Source organism: Bufo bufo, chromosome 1, assembly GCF_905171765.1.
Source record: "Bufo bufo chromosome 1, aBufBuf1.1, whole genome shotgun sequence".
NCBI lineage: Eukaryota > Metazoa > Chordata > Amphibia > Anura > Bufonidae > Bufo > Bufo bufo.
In genome coordinates, this window is record NC_053389.1 from 294,547,710 (window position 1) to 294,569,643 (window position 21,934).

General features: G+C 42.7%; 1 protein-coding gene across 1 annotated transcript in view; it reads right to left on the reverse strand.

The window, feature by feature from the left end:
- Positions 1-948: 948 nt before the first annotated feature.
- Positions 949-21,934, reverse strand: part of CDX1 (caudal type homeobox 1) — a 29,282-nt gene continuing 8,296 nt past the window's right edge. The window contains exons 2-3 of the mRNA XM_040440714.1: positions 4,092-4,237; positions 949-1,422 (exon numbers count right to left, since the gene is read on the reverse strand). Of these exons, the coding sequence (XP_040296648.1) occupies positions 1,210-1,422; positions 4,092-4,237 (359 nt within the window). The 3' untranslated portion in view covers positions 949-1,209. The remainder of the gene's footprint in view (positions 1,423-4,091; positions 4,238-21,934) is intronic.

Below are 21,934 nucleotides of genomic sequence, written 5' to 3' on the forward strand. Positions count from 1 at the left end.
CAATTCCCTACACTATCTGTCCCCTCTACAGCACAGCTCTCCCTGACTAACACTGAGCCGACCCACGTGTCATCTGGTGCTTTATAGCACCCGATGACACATTCCGGCCAGCCAATCACTGTAATGCCAGTAACCAACATGGCTACGGCATTACAGTGAGTGGCAGTACCTACCTGCACAAACGTGCAGGGAGGAGACTCGAGCATCGCGCTCAAGCACACAGGGTATTCGGACGAATAGTTAGTTTATAAAATGAGGATGCTTGGAGGAAATGTGTGTATGTGGGTAAGTAACTGGCTCAGTGATAGAAAACAGAGGATGGTTATTAATGATATATACTCAGATTGGGTCACTGTCACTAGTGGGGTACCTCAGGGGTCAGTATTGGGCCCTATTCTCTTGTATATAAAAGATCAATATACACACATGGACAAAATTGTTGTCCACGTGTGTATATTGATAGCATTCCTTAGATTTTTTTTGTGTCAGGACTCAGGAGCAATGATATTTTCTATATAGCAGAGGTCTTGCTAGATGCCCAGCACTAGGCTCACAAGTCCCACCAACCCCTCAGTCACTTACCTGTCAGAAGTGTATCAAAAATTGACAACTCATTACAGGTGAGTGCAAAGGCTAGGTTCTAACATTAGTTGACTTTCATTCTATTACTAAAACATAGAATAAATTTGTGCAAAAATTTTCACTTGCATAAAATAATATCAAGTAATTTAATTATTGTTTAAAAATACATATTGTGTGTATTACAGAAAATTGCAATGACAATAAACCTTAATTTATAGAAAAGGAGCCTGTTCAGAACAATTAGGTTGTGTGATTTTTATCACTTTTTTTCAGACTCTCAAGAGGAAATGTAAGAAATTTTCCAACTCAAAAGCTCATAGCAGAAACTAAAAAAACAACAAAACCAAATGTACACAATAAAAAAAAATTCCAGCCTTAGATTACACAATCCCTTCTTCTTTAAATATACAGCAACACAAATATATGTCAGATATAGTCCAGTAGCAGGCACAGGACACTTCTGCTTATTGTGGAGGAATTTATGTGACTAGTTCTTTATAAAAGGCATAGTTTCTGGCCCCAAAATGTGTGCGGTCCATTTATGTATTTCCTTAGAAACTCATTTGTATGGGTCACACATAGAGTTGGGCATTTTCTGTAGTCCTGGTGCCTGAAGGTCTGAATACTTCATGAGAGATATTCTTCTTTGATAGTCAGTGCTGTTGGTGATACCATGTTACTGTTGCTACTACTGCTACTGCAAATGCCTCCCATTCCTGCAGTGGTGCCAACAATAGGGGGAGTAGGTGTGGTGGTGGTGGCCTGTTGACTCTGCTGCTGCATCTTCTTCTTGTTTACTTTTCTTTCTTTTGCCCTTCGATTTTGGAACCAGATTTTTACCTGTAGAATAAGAAACATTCTTAATGTCAGTACAATTCTTATAAAACTATTGGCCCCAAATATGCTTCTTTCCATTTTCTTGAAACCACCCCACCACCACTCTGGATGTTGTTTCAAGTGAATGAGAACATTCTCATTTACATAAAGAGATCAAAAAGTTTTTGGGCTCATATCCAGCTAAAGCTGGCCAAACATATTCGGTTAATGTTGACCAAACCTCTAATATGTATGGGAGCTTTCTGACTTTTGTCCGACAGCAGGTGTTTGGGGGAGGTAAAGATTGGGCAGTTGTATTTCAACTGCTCAATCATTTTCTTCTTGGCGGGATAAGCCACCCCAAGAGGTATCTGGCAGTGGCTCTCTCCCTGTCTCCTTTCAGGACATACAGTATAAATGCTTGGCCGAAGAGGAAAGTGATCAGAAGAGATAGCTGTTGGTCAAAGGAGTGTTTTCATTTGACATGAACCTGTAGAAAGTAGCATAGGTTTTCATTTTACAATTACAATAAATGTACACAGGCCCTTAAGTAGCTTCAAAAATTAAACTGGAAAACACTATTTTTCACACATTTATCACGCCTCCACAGAATAGGTAATAAATGTATGATCACTGGGGATCTGATCGTTGAAATCCACAATGATCACAATAACAGGGGGCGCTCTGTGAACATAGAAGTGCTGCGCATGCATGACCACCACTCCATACACTTCTATATGACTGATGGAGATAGTCAAGCACTGAATTTGACAGCCCCATAAATGTGAATGGGCTGATGGTTGTACATGCACATCACTGCTCCACTCACCTCCTTACTTGTGATCTCAAAGGGTTCCCACAGTCATTTATTTATTACCTATCCTGTGTATAGGTAATAAATGTTGCTGATGGAAAAAACCCTCTTAAAATCTACATAATGGATCATATCCAGTTGCAAAAAAAACGAAGTGAACCCTTTAGAATTACCTGGATTTCGGCAGATTACTAATAAAATCTGGTTTGTTATATGTCACAATTATAGACTAGTACACTCTAGCTGAGCTAGTAACACACAAGCAGTTGTCGCATTCATGTTTTTTATTGAGCACATTGATTAAGCTTCCTTAGTGCATAGAGGTTCTGTCCATAAAATGGCCACTGATGGAGGATCATGTGACCAGACACATCACTCAGCCTTCTCTATTCACACACACTGAGCCTGCACTAAACGCCCAACAGTGCTGGTATAGATGGCAGGTGCAGTGTATTAGAATGGAGGAAACTGAGTGATTTGCTTGATCACATGGCATTCCTCAGCAGCCATTTTATGGACAGGACCTCTGTGTGGACAGCACTAAAGACTTTGCAAACAAGGAGGCATACCTTATGAAATATAGAAAGTGGTGCAGAATTTCAACCAAGGCTATAATACTAAGTTCCATATAATCATCTTACAAACACATTGGTCAACACAACAGTAACCAGAAAGTGGCCAACCCTATTAAGTAGATGAGCTCAGAAGTGTTGTCATCACAGGTGCTTCTAACCATTAAAAAAAAAGGCAAACAAAATCTCTTGGTTAGTGTGAACCATGCCTTGATGCAAATAGAAGACCTCTCAAGACAGGTTATAGAGACACATGAAGCTAACAAAGGCTACTAAGCATTGGCTGCCTCAGAGCTTCAAAACCTTGCTTTCATTGAGGGAACACTGAATACTAAGGGGTATCAAAACATTGTATAGGAAAATGTAAGGGCAGCAGACCATGATCTCAAGATTAAGAGACATTGGGTGATGCAATGAGAATAATCCAAAGCACACCAGAAAATCAACTAAAGAGTGTTTAAAAAAGTATATTTGTGTTTGGAATGGTCACATCCTGACCTTAACCCTATGGAGATCCTGTAGCATGACCTAAGAAATGTCACAAGGCATCCAAGAACTATTTATGACTGAAACACATTTGCTAGGAGGAATGGACCAAAATTACGCCTCCAGGTTGTACAAACCTTATCTGCAGCTATAGGAATATTTGGTGGAAGTGATTGGTGCTAAAGAAGACCTACAGGTCATTAAATCCAAGGGTTCACTTATATTTTCTGCTTGCACTGTGGCTGGTTACTATATGTGCTCAATGAAAGACATGAACAGTAAGGGCTGTTCCGCATACGGGCTGTATTTTTATTCTGTATACGGTCCGTAAACTGAATTATTCATTACAATGGGTCCGCAAAAGATCCGGACAGCACTCTGTGTGCTGTCCGCATCCATTGCTCCGTTCCATGGCCCCACAAAAATTATGAGGCGTGTCCTATTATTGTCCGTATTGCGGACAAGAATAGGCATTTCTATAATAGGCCTCCTGTTCCGTTCCGCAAATTGCGGAAGGCACAAGGGGCTGCATCCGTTTTTTGCGGATCCGCAATTTGTGGACCGCAAAAAAACGGCACGGTCGTGTGCATGAGCCCTAAAGCTGTTTGTGTATTTAGGTTAGTTAGATTGTGTTTGTCTATAATAGTGACTTAGATAACAATCAGACCACATTAAACTAGTGACCAATGCAGAAATCTGGGTAATTCCAAGGGGTTCACACACTATTTCTTGCTACTGTACACAGCCACATTAAAATCTGGACAGCCCACTTGAGAAGTTGCAAAATGTTTTTCATAAAGGCTATGGAGCAAATGGTTTACCTGTCGCTCTGTTAGTGACAGTGTGGCTGCCAACTCTGCCTTTCTGCGTATTGTAATGTAGCGACTGTAGTGAAATTCTTTCTCCAATTCAAGACGCTGATGATCTGTGTATACAACACGGTATTTGTCTTTTGTTCTTGTCTTACCTAAAAGAGAACAAGAGACATGTTACACAACAGTTCACCTAAAATTAAGTGATTGCCTACTTTTCACATCCCTTTTTGTTTGAATTGTTCCCTAAATATAAACTGGTTCAATTCCATTGCAGCACCACCATAATAACATTAGTGTTACATGGTGTTGGGTCCTGTAGGGCGAGAAATACTCTTTGTAGCCACCTTTGGAAGAGTTTTGCTCTGTTAGCTACAATGACACAAAAATATTGGCCTAGATTTACTAATCCTAACAATGGCTTAAGATTTATCACAGTGGCTTAGGCTGGATGATAAATGTGGTGCAGAGATAGACACTTTTGTCTGACTCTGTACCAACTATTGTTTGGACTACTTTCAGATTTCAGATTTTTACACCCGAATTGCACCAAAACTTTTGGTGCAAAATGGTGCATATTAGGCCCCTCCCCTTTCCACAGTGCTCTGCCCATTTGTACTAAGCTCTGCCCCTTCTCTGAACATGTTGGAAAAAAGTGTAGAATCTCTAGATGCGACAAATGGTGCCAATTTGTGCCATTTGGCACCACTTTTCTATACAGCTTTTTGGCGCAGATACATTAGTAAATCTGGGCCTTTGTGCCCTTTGTCTAATAGGAGTGATAAAAGAGTAGCCACCTCTCCTGACTCCCCCCATCCTCCTCACTGTTGTGTATGGAGAAACACAGCAGCCAGCCTTCAATCACTGTGAGGAGGATGAGGGTAGTCAGGGAGCACTGTTCCTCATCAGTGATGGCCAGTTTGCAGTGTTCGCCCGTGAACACATACGGGCTGCCATCTTGACTCACAAGTCCAGCGATGCACAGGTAAGCCCTTACCTGTGCCTGTGCTGGGAGCCGGTCTGAAACAAATGCGGTCACTGGGAGCAGGCAGTTCCGAGAACAGCCCGATGAAGGCCCCCGGCGGCTGTTCTCAGAACTGCCTGCTCCCGGTGACTGCATTTGTTTCAGACCAGCTCCCAGCACAGGCACAGGTAAGGGCTTACCTGTGCATCGCCGGACTAGTGAGTCAAGATGGTAGCCTGCATGTGTTCGCGGGCAAACACTGCGAACTGGCCATCACTGTTCCTCATGGCTACACTGGACTCATAAATTAAGGCTCTGATTTATCATGTCTTCCCTCCAGAATTATGGCTTCAATAAGTAGCAAAATGGGGCTTACAAATTTTGCGACTTTTCAAATTTTTAGGTATGGTAAGCTATGCTAATGAATTTCACTCCAGATTTATCATTCAGACTTTTTTTAAAAGTTGCAAAAAAAAGTCCCACTCTCACTCGAGCAGGAGGGTGGCGTAGGGACACAGGAGCAGCTTTTCTGGGCAGAAGTGTTAGGTTTACGGATAAGACAAATGTATCAAATAACATATGACATTTGATAAATCTGTCATAAAATACGCCAACACAGGTTCAACACAGTCTCTGTGTCTGGTATATTCTCTCATCAAACAGTATTTTTAGTGCCATTTTGGCTAAAACCTGTATCTGTACTTTGCAGCTTTTACAAAGGCACATACCTAAAGGACACACACCATATAATAATATATTAAAATATAACACATTATTAATAAATAGCTAAAACTGTAAGGATTATATAAAAGGTGACAGTCCTTTACACAGAGGGAGCCGCAAACAGTGGTAATAAAATTGTGAAAAATACACAAAGGGTGTACAATTCATAAAAAGAAACTACAACTAACAAGTGCAATGCTATGGTAGACATTATAATTAGGGATCAGCGAATACCATATTTTGAAATTCGTTTTCGGTTCTTGTTGTGGTATTTACTGAATTGCGTTATAGATTCCGTTACCATGGACCATAACGCAATGAATGCCTTCCGTTATTCATTCCGTCATAAGAGAAGTCTATGGCCTGCATAACGGATCCGTCTGGTTTCCTTTGTGCAGGCCATAGACTTCTATCATGACGGAATGCCACTAAGGCTGGGTTCAGACCTGAGCGTCTTTGATATGCGCGTTTAACGCGCGTTTTTGACGAGCGTTTTTTGCAATAGTAAACGCGCGTTTGACGCGCGTTTGTGTGATTGACTGCAATGTCCTATGGCCACAAACGCGCGTCAAAACGCCCCAAAGAAGCTCAAGTACTTGTTTGAGCGTAGGGCGTTTTACAGCGCGTTTTTCAGCGCTGTAAAACGCTCAAGTGAGAACCAGGGCCATAGGGAAGCATTGGTTTTCATGTGTTGAGCGTTTTACAGCGCGTTTGAACGCGCTGTAAAACGCTCAAGTGTAAACCCAGCCTAAAGGCATTCCGTTATGCATTCCATCATGGAATTGCGTTATGGTCCGTGTAATGGAATCTATAACTCAATTCAGTAAATACCACAACGCAAACTGAAAACGAATTTCAAAATATAAAAATTCACTCATCCCTAATTATAATGCTAATGATTATGAATCGCAGAAAATCCAACAGTGTTTGATTTTTGGTTGCAGGGCACAAGTTGCACGATAAAGTCGTGTCCCAGTGCGACTTGCCTGCTACTTTATTGTGATTTGGTTGTGTTTTTACAGCTCTAAAATAGGTATGGTGAGTTGCAGACAAGTGGCCAAATGTTTTTCTGAGACTTGCTGTCAAGCGACTGTAGCCCCAGCCTAAATTTGGAATCATCTGTCTGCCTCAAGCAAAGCAGGAACATTAGCATCTATTTTTTTGTCTTTTTTGACCTTTTAAGCGTTTATATGTGGGTTTTCATTTTTCCATAATGGGCCAATGTACAGGAAAAATTGTATTTGTCTTTCTGCCAAAGAAATGGCTGTTGTGTTATAACTATGTGGACAAGTATTAGGCCCCTTTCACACGGGTGAGAATTCTGTGAGGTGAACGCATTGCACCCGCACTGAATCCGGACCCATTCACTTCAATGGGCTGTTCAGATGAGCGGTGCTTTTCACACATCACTTGTGCGTTGCGTGAAAATCGCAGCATGTTCTATATTCAGCGTTTTTCACGCAACGCAGGCCCCATAGAAATGAATGGATCTGCGTGAAAATCGCAAGCAAGTGCGGATGCGGTGCGATTTTCACGCATGGTTGCTAGGGATTATAGGGATGAAAGCAACCCCGGACCCCATTAAAGTGTATTCGCTGTATTATTTTCCCTTATAACATGGTTATAAGGGAAAATAATAGCATTCTTAATACACAATTCTTACTAAAATGTGCATTGAGGGGTTAAAAAATAAAAATAAATTAACTCACCTCATCCACTTGATCGCACAGCTGGCATCGTCATCTTTCTTCTTCTTTCAGAACCTGCAAAAGGACCTTTGATGACGTAATCGCGCTCACCGCGTGGTGACGTCAGTGCAGGTCCTGCTGAATGAAGATGATGCCAGCTGCGCAATCAATTGGATAAGGTGCGTTAATTATTTAATTTTTTTAACCCCTCAATCCACATTTTAGTAAGCATTCTGTATTAGGAATGCTATTATTTTCCCTTATAACCATGTTATAAGGGAAAATATTAAAATGAATATAACACCTAACCTAAACCCGAACTACAGTGAAGAAATCCGGGTTCGGGTCTGGGTACCACATTCAGTTTTTTCTCACGCATGTGCAAAACACATTGCACTCAGGCAGAAAAAACTGAACATCGAAACGCAATTGCAGTCAAAACTGACTGCAATTGCTTGCCTATTCGCGCGGTTTTCCCGCAATGCACACGTGACGCATCCAGAGCAAATCCGGGACGCCCGTGTGAAAGAGGCCCAATTGCACCATGGTCAATATAACGTTTACATGTATAGTATAGTATTTTTTGCCTGACAGTCAAGGACATAGCTTGACTAGCTCCACCTTGTACTATATGTTATTGTGGCTGCATGGTTTATATTTGTTTACAAGGTTTTGATAAATGTTTTGCTTTCGTTTCCCACACACAAGAAGATTATAAGGCTGGTTTCACAGGGGCGTTGCGGGAAAAGGTGCGGTTGCGTTGCGGGAACATGCGCACATTGTAATGCGTTTTGCACTCGCGTGAGAAAAATCGCGCATGTTTGGTACCCGAACTTCTTCACAGAAGTTCGGGCTTGGGATCGGTGTTCTGTAGATTATATTATTTTCCCTTATAACATGGTTATAAGGGAAAATAATAGCATTCTGAATACAGAATGCATAGTACAATAGGGCTGGGGGGGTTAAAAAAATATATATATATAACTCACCTTAATCCACTTGTTTTCTGCAGCCCGGCATCTCCTTCTGTCTTTAACTGTGAGCAATAGGACCTTTTATGATGTCACTGCGTGCATCACATGATCCATCACCATGGTGATGGATCATGTGATGAGCGTAGTGACGTCGGTTGTCGGATATTTCATGTAAAATTATCTTCTGTGGCACGAACATCTGCAACCGACTGACTAACGGGAAAGAGTTAATAGGAGCCCTTGTTCCTGATAATTGATCAGTATAATCGAGCAGCAGATCAGCCCAGTGGTCTAAGACCAATTCTAAATAAGGCTACTTTCACACCTGCGTTCAGGTGTCCGCTCGTGAGCTCCGTTTGAAGGGGCTCACGAGCGGCCCCGAACGCATCCGTCTGGCCCTAATGCATTCTCAGTAGAGGCGGATCCGCTGAGAATGCATCCGCCTGCCAGCGCTCAGCCTCCGCTCCGCTCAGTGAGCGGACACCTGAACGCTGCTTGCAGCGTTCGGGTGTCCGCCTGGCCGTGCGGAGGCGAGCGGATCCGTCCAGACTTATAATGGAAGTCAATGGGGACGGATCCGCTTGAAGATGACACCATATGGCTCAATCTTCAAGCGGATCCGTCCCCCATTGACTTTCAATGTAAAGTCTGAACGGATCCGCTCAGGCTACTTTCAGACTTAGAAATTTTTCTAAGTTATAATGCAGACGGATCCGTTCTGAACGGATGCAAACGTCTACATTATAGGAGCGGATCCGTCTGATGAAACATGTGTGAAAGCAGCCTAAGTTGTGATAAACACGTTAAAAACATTTAGGGCTCATGCACACGACCGTATATATTTTGCGGTCCGCAAAAAACACGGATGCCGTCCTTGTGCATTCCGTATTTTGTTGAACGGAATATCTGGCCCCTAATAGAACAGTCCTATCCTTGTCCGTAATGCGGATAATAATAGGACATGTTCTATATTTTTGCAGAACGGACATACAGACATGCAGAAATGGAATGCACATGGAATAACGTAATTTTATTTTTTTTGAAGACCCATTGAAATGAATAGTTCCATATACGGTCCATAAAAAAACGTTCGTGTGCATGAGCCCTTATCCTGGGTCACAAGTGAGAAGAGCAGATCAGCCCATGCTCATTTGTCAGCTGATGGGCATCTTTCATCACGATGGAAGATGCCCGATTATCGGCAGTACATCTCCTTGTGCAATCAGGGATGTGCTGCTATGGTAGCAATCGTTCCTTGCGCTTTCAGTTTGCATCAGCCTGTGTAATGGGACCAGTGCAAATGAGCACCGATGGATGTGTTATCATCTACCAGTGCTCACACTGCCCCAACATCGGGCAGTGTAATACAGCCCTAAGAATCTACAGAGGTGGAAGTAAGGAATGGGGAATTTATTATTATTATGAGCTAGCAGAAAGATAATGCCATGAAGACAAGGGGACGTCAAGAAGTCCTTTCACGACTCCATCACGAGTGCATAAAAAAATAGTGAAGCATGCAGTGTTATTATTTTATAGTAAAGTGATGGACACCATGATGAATACCTGACAGACCCCATTATGAGTAAATGGGGTCCGTAGGGCGGAGGTGGTATCCAGGCTCAGACTGACCCACATGGGTACAGGTGAATCCCCCGGAGGGCCCCAGAGCAAGGTGGGCCCCTAGTCTCCCACCCCTGCACAGTGGCACATAACACAGTAGACTTACTGCACTACATACATATATTCAATGTACAGCACCTCAACCAGCCTATGTCCATATACACTGCTCAAAAAAATAAAGGGAACACTTAAACAACACAATGTAACTCCAAGTCAATCACACTTCTGTGAAATCAAACTGTCCACTTAGGAAGCAACACTGAGTGACAATCAATTTCACATGCTGTTGTGCAAATGGGATAGACAACAGGTGGAAATTATAGGCAATTAGCAAGACACCCCCAATAAAGGAGTGGTTCTGCAGGTGGTGACCACAGACCACTTCTTAGTTCCTATGCTTCCTGGCTGATGTTTTGGTCACTTTTGAATGCTGGCGGTGCTTTCACTCTAGTGGTAGCATGAGACGGAGTCTACAACCCACACAAGTGGCTCAGGTAGTGCAGCTTATCCAGGATGGCACATCAATGCGAGCTGTGGCAAGAAGGTTTGCTGTGTCTGTCAGCGTAGTGTCCAGAGCATGGAGGCGCTACCAGGAGACAGGCCAGTACATCAGGAGACGTGGAGGAGGCCATAGGAGGGCAACAACCCAGCAGCAGGACCGCTACCTCCGCCTTTGTGCAAGGAGGAACAGGAGGAGCACTACCAGAGCCCTGCAAAATGACATCCAGCAGGCCACAAATGTGCATGTGTCTGCTCAAACGGTCAGAAACAGACTCCATGAGGGTGATATGAGGGCCCGACGTCCACAGGTGGGGGTTGTGCTTACAGCCCAACACCGTGCAGGACGTTTGGCATTTGCCAGAGAACACCAAGATTGGCAAATTCACCACTGGCGCCCTGTGCTCTTCACAGATGAAAGCAGGTTCACACTGAGCACATGTGACAGACGTGACAGAGTCTTGAGACGCAGTGGAGAACGTTCTGCTGCCTGCAACATCCTCCAGCATGACCGGTTTGGCATTGGGTCAGTAATGGTGTGGGGTGGCATTTCTTTGGAGGGCCGCACAGCCCTCCATGTGCTCACCAGAGGTAGCCTGACTGCCATTAGGTACCGAGATGAGATCCTCAGACCCCTTGTGAGACCATATGCTGGTGCGGTTGGCCCTGGGTTCCTCCTAATGCAAGACAATGCTAGACCTCATGTGGCTGGAGTGTGTCAGCAGTTCCTGCAAGACGAAGGCATTGATGCTATGGACTGGCCCGCCCGTTCCCCAGACCTGAATCCAATTGAGCACATCTGGGACATCATGTCTCGCTCTATCCACCAACCACAGACCACAGACTGTCGCAGGAGTTGGCAGATGCTTTAGTCCAGGTCTCAGGAGAACGTCCGCCACCTCATCAGGAGCATGCACAGGGGTTGTAGGGAGGTCATACAGGCACGTGGAGGCCACACACACTACTGAGCCTCATTTTGACTTGTTTTAAGGACATTACATCAAAGTTGGATCAGCCTGTAGTGTGTTTTTCCACTTTAAAATTTGATTTCCATTTTTTTTTTTTTTTTTGAGTGATTTTGTTGTCGGCACATTCAACTATGTAAAGAACAAAGTATTTCAGAAGAATATTTAATTAATTCAGATCTAGGATGTGTTATTTTTGTGTTCCCTTTATTTTTTTGAGCAGGGTAGATTATTAAAGAAACTCCCCAGTTTATTAATATAGACATGATCAGAACTGAGACTTCTAGGTAGAGAGGAAAGCTGCCAGTGTCCTCTTTTCCCCAGGACCTACCTTCTCAAAGCTGCTGCAGGGACCCCAATATTCAATCATCTGGTAGCATCTTACTGCTGTGTGAGCAGGTAATATTTGAATATATCCATACGGTGGGCCCAAAATAAATTTTACTGGTGCGCCCTAGGCACCCCAGTCTGACACTGGTGGTACCATCATATGACAGATCCTGTTCCCTGTCATTTTCAGTTCTATGACGGAACACAACAACAGGTGTGAACCTAGTCTAAGATAGCCTGCCTAGTTTGCCAAGTTTAAAGACCACCTCTCAACAGGATCAACTCTCTAAAACCAGACATACTCTCCAGTAGGGATGATCCTCCTGAGTAAAATGTCACAAAATGGGATGTGGAATTTCAGAGAAACAAGACTTTTATTCTTTATGAAAATGAGGCTAAGGATACTTTCACACTAGCGTTTTTAATTCCGCTATTGAGATCCGTCATAGGAAATGAAATGCACCGAAATGTATTCTATTCTGTTTGGTTGCGCTACCATTGCAGACAGAATAACGCTGCAGGCAAGACTGCGGAGCAAGACGGATCCGACACACAATGTAAGTCAATGGGAACGGATCTGTTTACTCTGACACAAGAGAAAACGGATGCACCCCTCATTGACTTTTTAATGGAGTTCATAACAGATCCGTCATGGCTATAGAAGACATAATACAACCGGATCCGTTCATGACGGATGCATGCGGTTGTATTATTGTAACTGAAGCTTTTTTGCAGATCCATGACGGATCCGCAAAAAACACTAGTGTGAAAGTAGCCTAATGCAAATGAAAAACTGAGGAACTGAGCTGCAACAAGAGGTTAGGACCCCACCTCCTTTCACTGAACCCTCACATAAAAGTCGCTTTGGTATAACACAACAACACAGATCATTTTAGCAGGCTCAACCCTACCAGGCAGTATGCTTGATCGCAGGGGCGTAACTAGAGTTCTATGGGCCCATGGGCAAACTTTGAATTGGGCCCCCCCGCGAGCCTCCTTCCCCCCCACAAGCCTCTTCCCCTTCCCCTACCCCTAACCCCCCTCCATATGAAGCCATACATTAAAAAAAAATAGTCACTACAGTATTATTTTTTCATTTTTTTAAATGTATGACACACACTGGCTTCATATGAGGGATAGGGGGGAGATGAATGATGATCAGTGTGTCTGAATTCAGAAATAGGGGGCCTGCGCCGGCCATATGAGGGCAGCCAGGGGCAGCAAATAATGAGGGGGCAAAATGAAAATGAAATACTCTGTGGGCAAAAAATTTAAAATATATAGAGGGAGTGGGGGCAAAATGAAATATAGTGAGACTCTTACTATATTTCATTTTGCACCCGCCCTCTCCCTCTATACATAAAATTTTTTGCCCACAGAGTATTTCATTTTCATTTGCCCCCGGGCACCTCATTATTTGCTGCCCCTGGCTGCCCTATTATGGCCGGCGCGGGCCCTTCTGAATTCAGACACACTGCCTCACGGCATCACTGATCATCATTCATCTCCCCCCTCCGTATGAAGCTGAACGTTTTTTACATAAAATAAAAAAAAACTACCTACTCTTGTTTGTTCCGCTCTCCTCACTTGAGGGCTACGGCGGTCGGCGGGCTCGTCATTCCTGGCTGCTGTGATCCCGCGAGACCAGCTGCGGAGGTCACAGGTCTCGGGCTGACAAGTAAGCGCAGCACAGCCACACAAAATATAGGGAGGGCCCGCCGCACTTAATAAAAAAACACTTGCAGGGCCCACTTTACTTCAACTCTCCTGGGGGGCCCTGCGACCGCTGCGACCCCTATAGCTACGCTACTGGTTGATCATGTTCACTGGTGCTCTTTAAGAGATGACATTACCAGGTATCATCCATGAGGTGAGGTGAACACAGTGCCTCTGTTGCCACCCTTTTCTGACTGTAGGGGGCTGCATTTTGGTAGATATGCAGTCTGCCCTGCAGTTTCCCATCTTCAGTTTGGAAAGTTGGCAATTTCAGTTATTATGAAAAAATCTAGAAGTGCCCACACACAGTACTTCTAGATTTTCACAGGTACTTCTAGATTTTCACAGGTACGAAGGTCTTGATATCTGAAGAAATGATACAACCAAGAAGTTAGAAAGTTTACAACTTAAAGAGATTTTATAAGAGTTTCTTACTGATGACCTTTCCTCGGGATAGGTCATTAGTATCAGATCGGTGGGGGACAGACACCCAGGGCCCCCGCCGATCAACTGTTCGAGAAGGCAGTAGCACCGCAGCCTTCTTACAGCTTTTCCTGGCACAAGAGACGACACATTCCTCGGTCACATGGCCTAGGAGCAGCTCAGCCCCATTGAAGTGAATGAGAGAAAACAGCGGCGCTCACAGAATTGACAGTGCCTTCTGAAACAGCTGATTGGCGGAGGACCTGGATGAAGAACACCCACCAATCAGCTACTGAGATAATATCTCAGAAAACCCTTCTAAGCTGCCCATACACATTCAATAGCTGTTGTTCGGCCGACATCCATCTCTCCCGACTCCCTTCCCCATACACATTTGGCTCAGCCAAACATGTATATGAATTCTATGACGAGAGTTGAGAACTTCTGGAGGTGCCTTATCTCCAAAGAGAACAAAAGGATTGGACGTAAATATTCATTTAGCCTTTTCTCCCCAGACATCATCTGTCAGGGTAGAGTTGGGAGCTCCCCACACAAATTAGTGCATCCGATGAGCCTTCAGTTCTCAGCGGGTTTGGTCGGCAAAAGACTAATGTGTATGGCCAGCTTTAGTGACCTGATTTGGCTAGCTTGGATTTGCACACTCATACCTGAGGGTTAAAGAGGGTTAATTGTCACCCTTTAAGATCAAAGGACCATGTAAAGTTTGTCTAGCACTTAATTATTGATTTATTTCTCTGTCAACATATATTAGCTTACCCTTTTTAAACATGGAGGCCTGCTGTCTACATCCATATCTAAATCATTACATTTACTAAAATCAATAACTTAAGATCTGTCGCCCTGCCTGCAACACTTTGCTTCAATATCTTGGTTAAAGAGGACTTGTCAGTCACCACTCCTGTCTATTTTAGTAAATGATTGTATTCCACAAGAAATGACAATTCTGGAAAAGTTCTTCTTATGACTATGTTGTGCCATTCCTCTATTATTCCTGCTAGAAGTTCAAGGATAAAAGTACAGATGGTTGTTACCAGTTGGAGGTATGTCTCTGCATAGCCTGACACTGTCCAATCAGTTCTGCCATTGTCATACTGTGCCAGGACACAACCCCAACTGGTAACAGATGAACCTTTATTCATAAACTTCTAGCAGAAATAATAGAGGTAGAGCAAAACACAGAGTCATAAGAAAAGAATTATTACATGGGTAATGCAAGTAGCTACTAAAACAGGCATGTCATGAAAGGTGAGAAAGAAAGAAAGACAAAGGAAAGAAGTTAAGGAGGAATCTACCATCTTTGTTTTAAAGGAAATGTGTCACTTTGACTAGGTTATGCCATATGTACAATTCCAAATAAAAGCTGAACTATTGAGTGTCATTATTAGGGATGAGCGAATCGACTTCGGATGAAATGTTCAAAGCCGATTTGCATAAAACGTTGTTAGAATACTGTACTGAGCGAGCGCTCTGTACAGTATTAGAATGTATTGGCTCCGATGAGCCAAAGTTATTACTTTGCGAAGTCTCTCGAGACTTTGGGTAATAACTTTAGAAATTAATTTCTACTGTAAAAAAACGTTTTACCGAACTGGGGTTCGGTTCCAAGGTAGCATTCGGAACCAAAACCGAGTTAGGTAAAAGGTTTTTAACAGCAGAAATTAATTTCTAAAGTTATTACCCGAAGTCTCGAGAGACTTCGCAAAGGAATAACTTCGACTCATCGGAGCCAATACATTATAATACTGTACAGAGTGCTCGCTCCGTACAGTATTCTAACGAAGTTTTATGCGAATCTGACTTTGAATGTTTCATCCGAAGTCGATTCACTCATTCCTAAACATTATACCAAAAATCCCCCCAACCACCTTTCAGGTACTCTAACCATGGGGCTTGATGTGAATTCTAAGCTTGGGAAGGGCCCAGAGATTGGCATGGCCATCACCAGTCCTGACCTCAACCAGGAACCACTGGCCGACTGCATAATATTGCTGGAGGTACTACAGGGGCATTATTAATACTTAGGCAATATTGGGGTCAATATTATTAATGACGGCATTATAGGGGTCTTTATTACTGGGGGCATGATAGGGAGCATTATTACATTATTATATGAATCACCAAAGGGAGCATTATTATTACTGGGGCACTGTTTTTAATTCAATATAGTATATGGCGAGCCCAACGGGTACAGTCTTTAGTTGGCACCAGGATGACACTTTTGGAGCACCAGGATGGGGAGTTTGTGATGAGAAGGTGGGGAAGATGATTTTAAAATAAGAAATCTAAAATGTCTGTGTAACAAACTCTGCAGATATGAGATGTGGCTGAAAAAAGTCGTCATGGCAATCTGGACTGACAGAAATTTCTGATGGCAACCCTGTCATGTAAGGGCTTCTGAATGGCTGAAAGGGTTCACAGAAAGGAGAGGCCTAATTGTCAAGCTATTTCTCAATCACCTGACTTTCTCTCAGGTTGGCCATACACTTCAGATATCTGCTGGCCCAATGCTGATTTGGTCAACAACTATCACTTCCAGTCCCATCAAAGACATGCTCACTAGGCTTGGCCGAGCGTGAGTGTCTCATGACTGAGGAGGGAAAGAAAGCTGCTGCTAAATACCTCTAGCAGCAGCTTATCTCCCTGGAAAAGAAAAGGTTTGGTCAATTGAAAACCAACTGCTCTTACCATATCACTCCAGACATCTGCTGTTGGGAGAGAGCTGCAAGGCCCTCTTGGACATTAGATGATCAGCTGGACCATTTATTTATTGTGTATGGTCTGCTGTTGTATGGTTGGGCAGTCCACAGGTATGACCTGCAGCCTTCCTGTATTCTCAGCTTTTAGGCAGTGGTCCTCACTCCTCAGGACTAGCCAGTGAACATTTATAAGTGACTCACTGCTGTGAAACATTCTCTATGCATGTTCCCAGACAAGTCAAGACAACTATTTAATGGTAGCTAGCCAGAAGATACATGTAGATCCCCCATTCAGCAGGGATAAAGTAGAGGAGGCTTTGAAGGTGAAAGGATCACGTAAATTCCAGGGGTATTAACTTCTAGGGGTTAGATTTGATGACCAATGAAACATTGTGAGAAGATATCTTGAGCGTGGGGAAGGGAGGACAATTTAAAGGAAATGGGTCACCAAAAATTGTATCTGCCATTTAAAACCAGATAGTGGCACGTATCCTTTTTTTCTCATCTGTTTTTATTTTCTGATTGCAGATTTTTTTATTTTGTTTTCTGAACATGATTATGGAGGCGGCCATCTTGCCTGTCCTGTTCTTAACGGCATTTACACTACATTAATAAAATTGCTTTACGGCAGCCACATGGTCCATAGACACAATGGTCACGAGGGGACCTCATTGACTTCTATGGGAGAGTTTTCTAGGCATGTTCTGTGCCCTTGTACAAGGAAAGAATAGATAAGCTCTGACAATCAGCTATTGGGAACGGCAGATCCTAACTTACCTGTCATTTTAATCCTGCCTGTAAGGATATCATCTCTGTGCAAGGGTCCAGGTGAATCTGTTATATCTCCACCTATAACCAAAGTCCTGGTTTCTACATAGATCCTGATTATACCCGATTCCATGTACAAACACTGAGAGAGGAGGCGACCCCTTTGAGTCATTTTCCCATTAGTATCCATGTATGCCGTCTGTTTATTATCAGTGTTAACGAGTCACTTCATTTATATTCCTCTGATGTATAAAGATTTATAACCATCCATGTGATAAGCTTGGTATTAATTTCCTTTCCCAGCTGCAGACAACTGTCTAATCTTGGCAGCGTTCTGGAACCCACCATTATTGATTTCTACAGAAGTAATAATCAGCAGCACCTTAACCCTATCACTAATTATGTCAAGTAAGAACATTGAGAGATGGAGATAGTCTACAGTCTACTTTTTCTACAGGTTAATACCCTTCTTCTAAGTATTGCCACAACCAACCACTTCTCCGGACATATTTGTTTTAGAAACTTGCAATTCCCAGATAATAACCATTCTGGGGCATCTTTTGACATACAATAATGAGCCCTTTACACAGGTAGTGAATCCTAAAAATAATCGCTAACAAGCACTCATAGGAACATTTGTTAGCGATTATGTGGCGGTGTAAATGTACTGCCGATTACCAGATGATCCAATTATTTGTGCACACACAAAAATCATCATTTGTTGGCAGCGAATCGTACCATCTAGACATGTTAGTATGGGGACGGGCAATGGCATTAGTGATCACTCCTCCCCATACTCTGGAGGAGATCGCTGCATGTAAATGCCGCAGTCTCCTCCACCGGCGAGCAGCATATTGGCGGGAAGGAACGCTTCCTTCCAAATAATCTGCTGTTCTGTTGTCCCATGTCCCATAGACCTTGACTCTATGTTAATTTGCTCCTTAGTTATTGCTACCAGAAGTATGCCAATGAATCTGCAACTGGGTGCTACCTGTAGTGAGTGTTCTTGCACTGGCTGCACCAGTTGCACTGCTAGCACCACATTGCATATTCATTAATAAACATCTAGACGCAATAATTGAGGAACAGGACAACACAGGGCTATTTAAAAGTTGCTCCAGTATTGTTATAAAAATTATTTAATAAAGAAGACATGTCAGGAGGGATAACAGTTCCTCTTTATTGGGCATTTCCCTTCAATAGTTGTTGTCTGGCAGTTCCTCTCTACCTTCCCATACACATGCATGCTCAGTTTACCTGAGAATGCAGGTGTTCTGAATGGGGGTAATGGAATTGGCTGTTGCCAGACATCTCTAGCACTGGCTGATCCCCCCTGAGAAAAAAGGATCAGGATCAAGTATGATTCTTCAGACAAGGAATTGTACAGATTTAAGGCAGTTTTCTGGTTTACAAAATGTATGTTCAAATATTTTACTAGGGAATTGTGAAGTAATAGAGGAGGAGGGTCCTACATTTGGAAACCTTATCTATTAGTAAGAGTGAAGACAAGCTGGAGAGAGTAGCTCTCTTTCTCTGAAAGACTCAACGCATCCATGCTGTACATGCACAGTATGCTGATTTTGATGGGCACCATGTAATGCTTCTCTTCACCAGTAGCAGCTCTGTGTTGGAGTTAAAAACTTGCTGAGGATTCAGGTTAGAGCTGATTCTTTAAAGGGTTTCTACCACCTCATTTTGACCTAATTAGCCCTCAGACACTAGCGATCTGCTAGTGTCTGATCTACCTAACCATGCTATTCTCAGACCTGTGTGTGGATCCGTTTCACTAAAAAACAAACTTTTATTAATATGCTAATGAGCCTCTAGGTGCTATGGGGGCGTCTTTTCAGCACCTAGAGGCTCGGTCTACTCACATTGTATGCCGCCCCCGCTCGTCCGTTAAGCCCGCCCATCTCCTCTTGAATGCCATCCTCCATCTGAGCCAGCGGACGAATTCTCGGGCGTGCGTGTCTGTATTCAGCACAGGCGCAGTGAATGTCTGACCGCTCCCTGCACAGACATCTCCACTGCGCCTGCGCCGATGACCAAGATGTCTGTGCAGGCAGCGGTCAGACATTCACTGCGCCTGCGCCGAATACAGATGCGCACGGCGCAGGCGCGAGAATTCGTCCGCTGGCTCATATGGAGGATGGCATTCAAGAGGAGATGGGCGGGCTTAACGGACGAGCGGGGCGGCATACAATGTGAGTAGACCGAGCCTATAGGTGCTGAAAAGACGCCCCCATAGCACCTAGAGGCTCATTAGCATATTAATAAAAGTTCGTTTTTTAGTGAAACGGATCCACACACAGGTCTGAGAATAGCATTGTTAGGTAGATCAGACACTAGCAGATCGCTAGTGTCTGAGGGCTAATTAGGTCAAAATGAGGTGGTAGAAACCCCTTAAAGACTGTATGTAGACCTTGCACTTGGATGCAATGTGGCTCTTAGAGTGAAAATGTAGCTGTAGTGATGTGGAAATTTTGACACTAGTAATAAATTATGGGTGTATTATCAGAGGACAGGCTAATGTAGAAACATATCAGCACATTTTATTTCTTAAAGGTAGAGAAGTACGATATATGTCAAACATTCACTATAATATAAATGCTAAAAATGAAGAAAATGAGGTAATCAATTTTCACATACATAAATGGCAAACATCTTTGTGAATTGTATACTAGAGATATGAAAAACTGCAGTGTGATTTATTGATATATCTATAAGGCTTCCTGCACATGACCGTACCCGTATTTTGGTCAGTAAACCGCGGATCCGCAAAATATGGTTACCTTCCGTATACAAAACAGACCTATTCTATAATTTGGGGAACTACCACACGGAGCCGCAAAAATGTGGATGTGTGCTAGGCCCCATAGGAAAGAATGGGTCTGTGTGCCATCCACAAAAAATACGGATAGCACACTGAATAAAAATAAATTTGCGTGCATGAGCCTTAAGGCAGATTTAATAAGCGAGGCCTAATATTGACTCGTGGAAGGAAGTCCTTCTAGTATACCCCAATTTTTTTTGTCATCTGCCCTAACCCCGATTCAACGCTAAGGACTAGTTCACAGTTCTCTGATTTGGTCAGTGATTTCCATTAGTGGATGGAAGGAAGAACTCCTTTGCAGCAGTCACCTGCTCACTAGCAGAAGACACTGTTGCTATTACATGCAGCTATCTCCTCCACAGCATGGGGAGGAGCAATTGTTATACCATCACTCGTCCCTATGCTGTCCAGTTGTTTGCCGGCAGCAGATTGTGATTAGACACCACGATCTGCCACCGGCAAATCATAATTTTTAAATCTGTCAAAAGATTTGGATTGCCCGATGAACGAGCTCGTTCATCTGATAATCAGCGGCAGTATTACACTGCCAGATCAATGCTAACGACCGTTCATATAAAAGCTTGTTAGTGATACTGGCCCGACAATCGCCTGGTGTAATACAGGCTTTACACAAAACTGCTTTTTTTTAGCCTATGGAGGATAATCTGTAATGGAAATATGCAGTTAAAACTCTGATTTCTGCCATAGATTGGTAGGCAGATCCACGTTCATCTGTAGCTGTTCAGTGCTGTATGTATGTTATGGATTATGAAATCATGGTACTTATACTTATAGGCGATTTTTAAGGTGGAATTGGAAATATTCTAAAATATTACAAAATAAATTCCAAAAAATTTACAATTGTTTCCAAAAATTGTTCTACAATGGAGGATAAAAGACTCTTCTACACTTCCCGAGCTAATCTATTGATATGTTATATGGTCTTAGAAGAGTTTGCTGTTTTTCATCAAGAGGAAGTCTCGTAGCTTTGGCCAGTAAGATGGAGCTCTGTGGACTTTCTCATGCATTTTTTCTTATTCTGTATTTTCAATGACCAAGAAGAACCTTCTGAATTTAAAATGTTAGAATTGTGTCGAAGATCAAAGTGTCTTCCTCCTGTATCTCCACCCAGAACAACTCAAGACAAAGTCAGAGAACAATGGTATTTATGAAGAGTCCTGCACCTCTCCTCCCTCTTCCTGCATACAAGTCTCTCAAGGATCTCACTGTACTAGATTTGCATTAGAAAAACAAGGACTTGTGAAATTTTGATTTCTCTAAAGAGAACTGCTTTCAATTCAACTATTAGTGATGTACAGTTGGTCATACATGATGTAGTTTTTGATAATTTGACCGCATCAATAATGTGATTTAAAGTGAAGATATTCATGGAAAGTAGCAGACATCTGTGAAAATAATTCAAATAAATGATATATAAGAATATATATATATATATATATATATATATATAATGAATTCAGACAATCATCCAGAAAACAATGACACAATGTAAAAAATATATATATTTTTTAAATTACAAAAATCTAATTCTCTTTTGTAATAATAAAGTCACTATATATTCAAAGCTTAACAGAATTTTACATACAAGTACCTAGCGGACACTTGCCTGGAT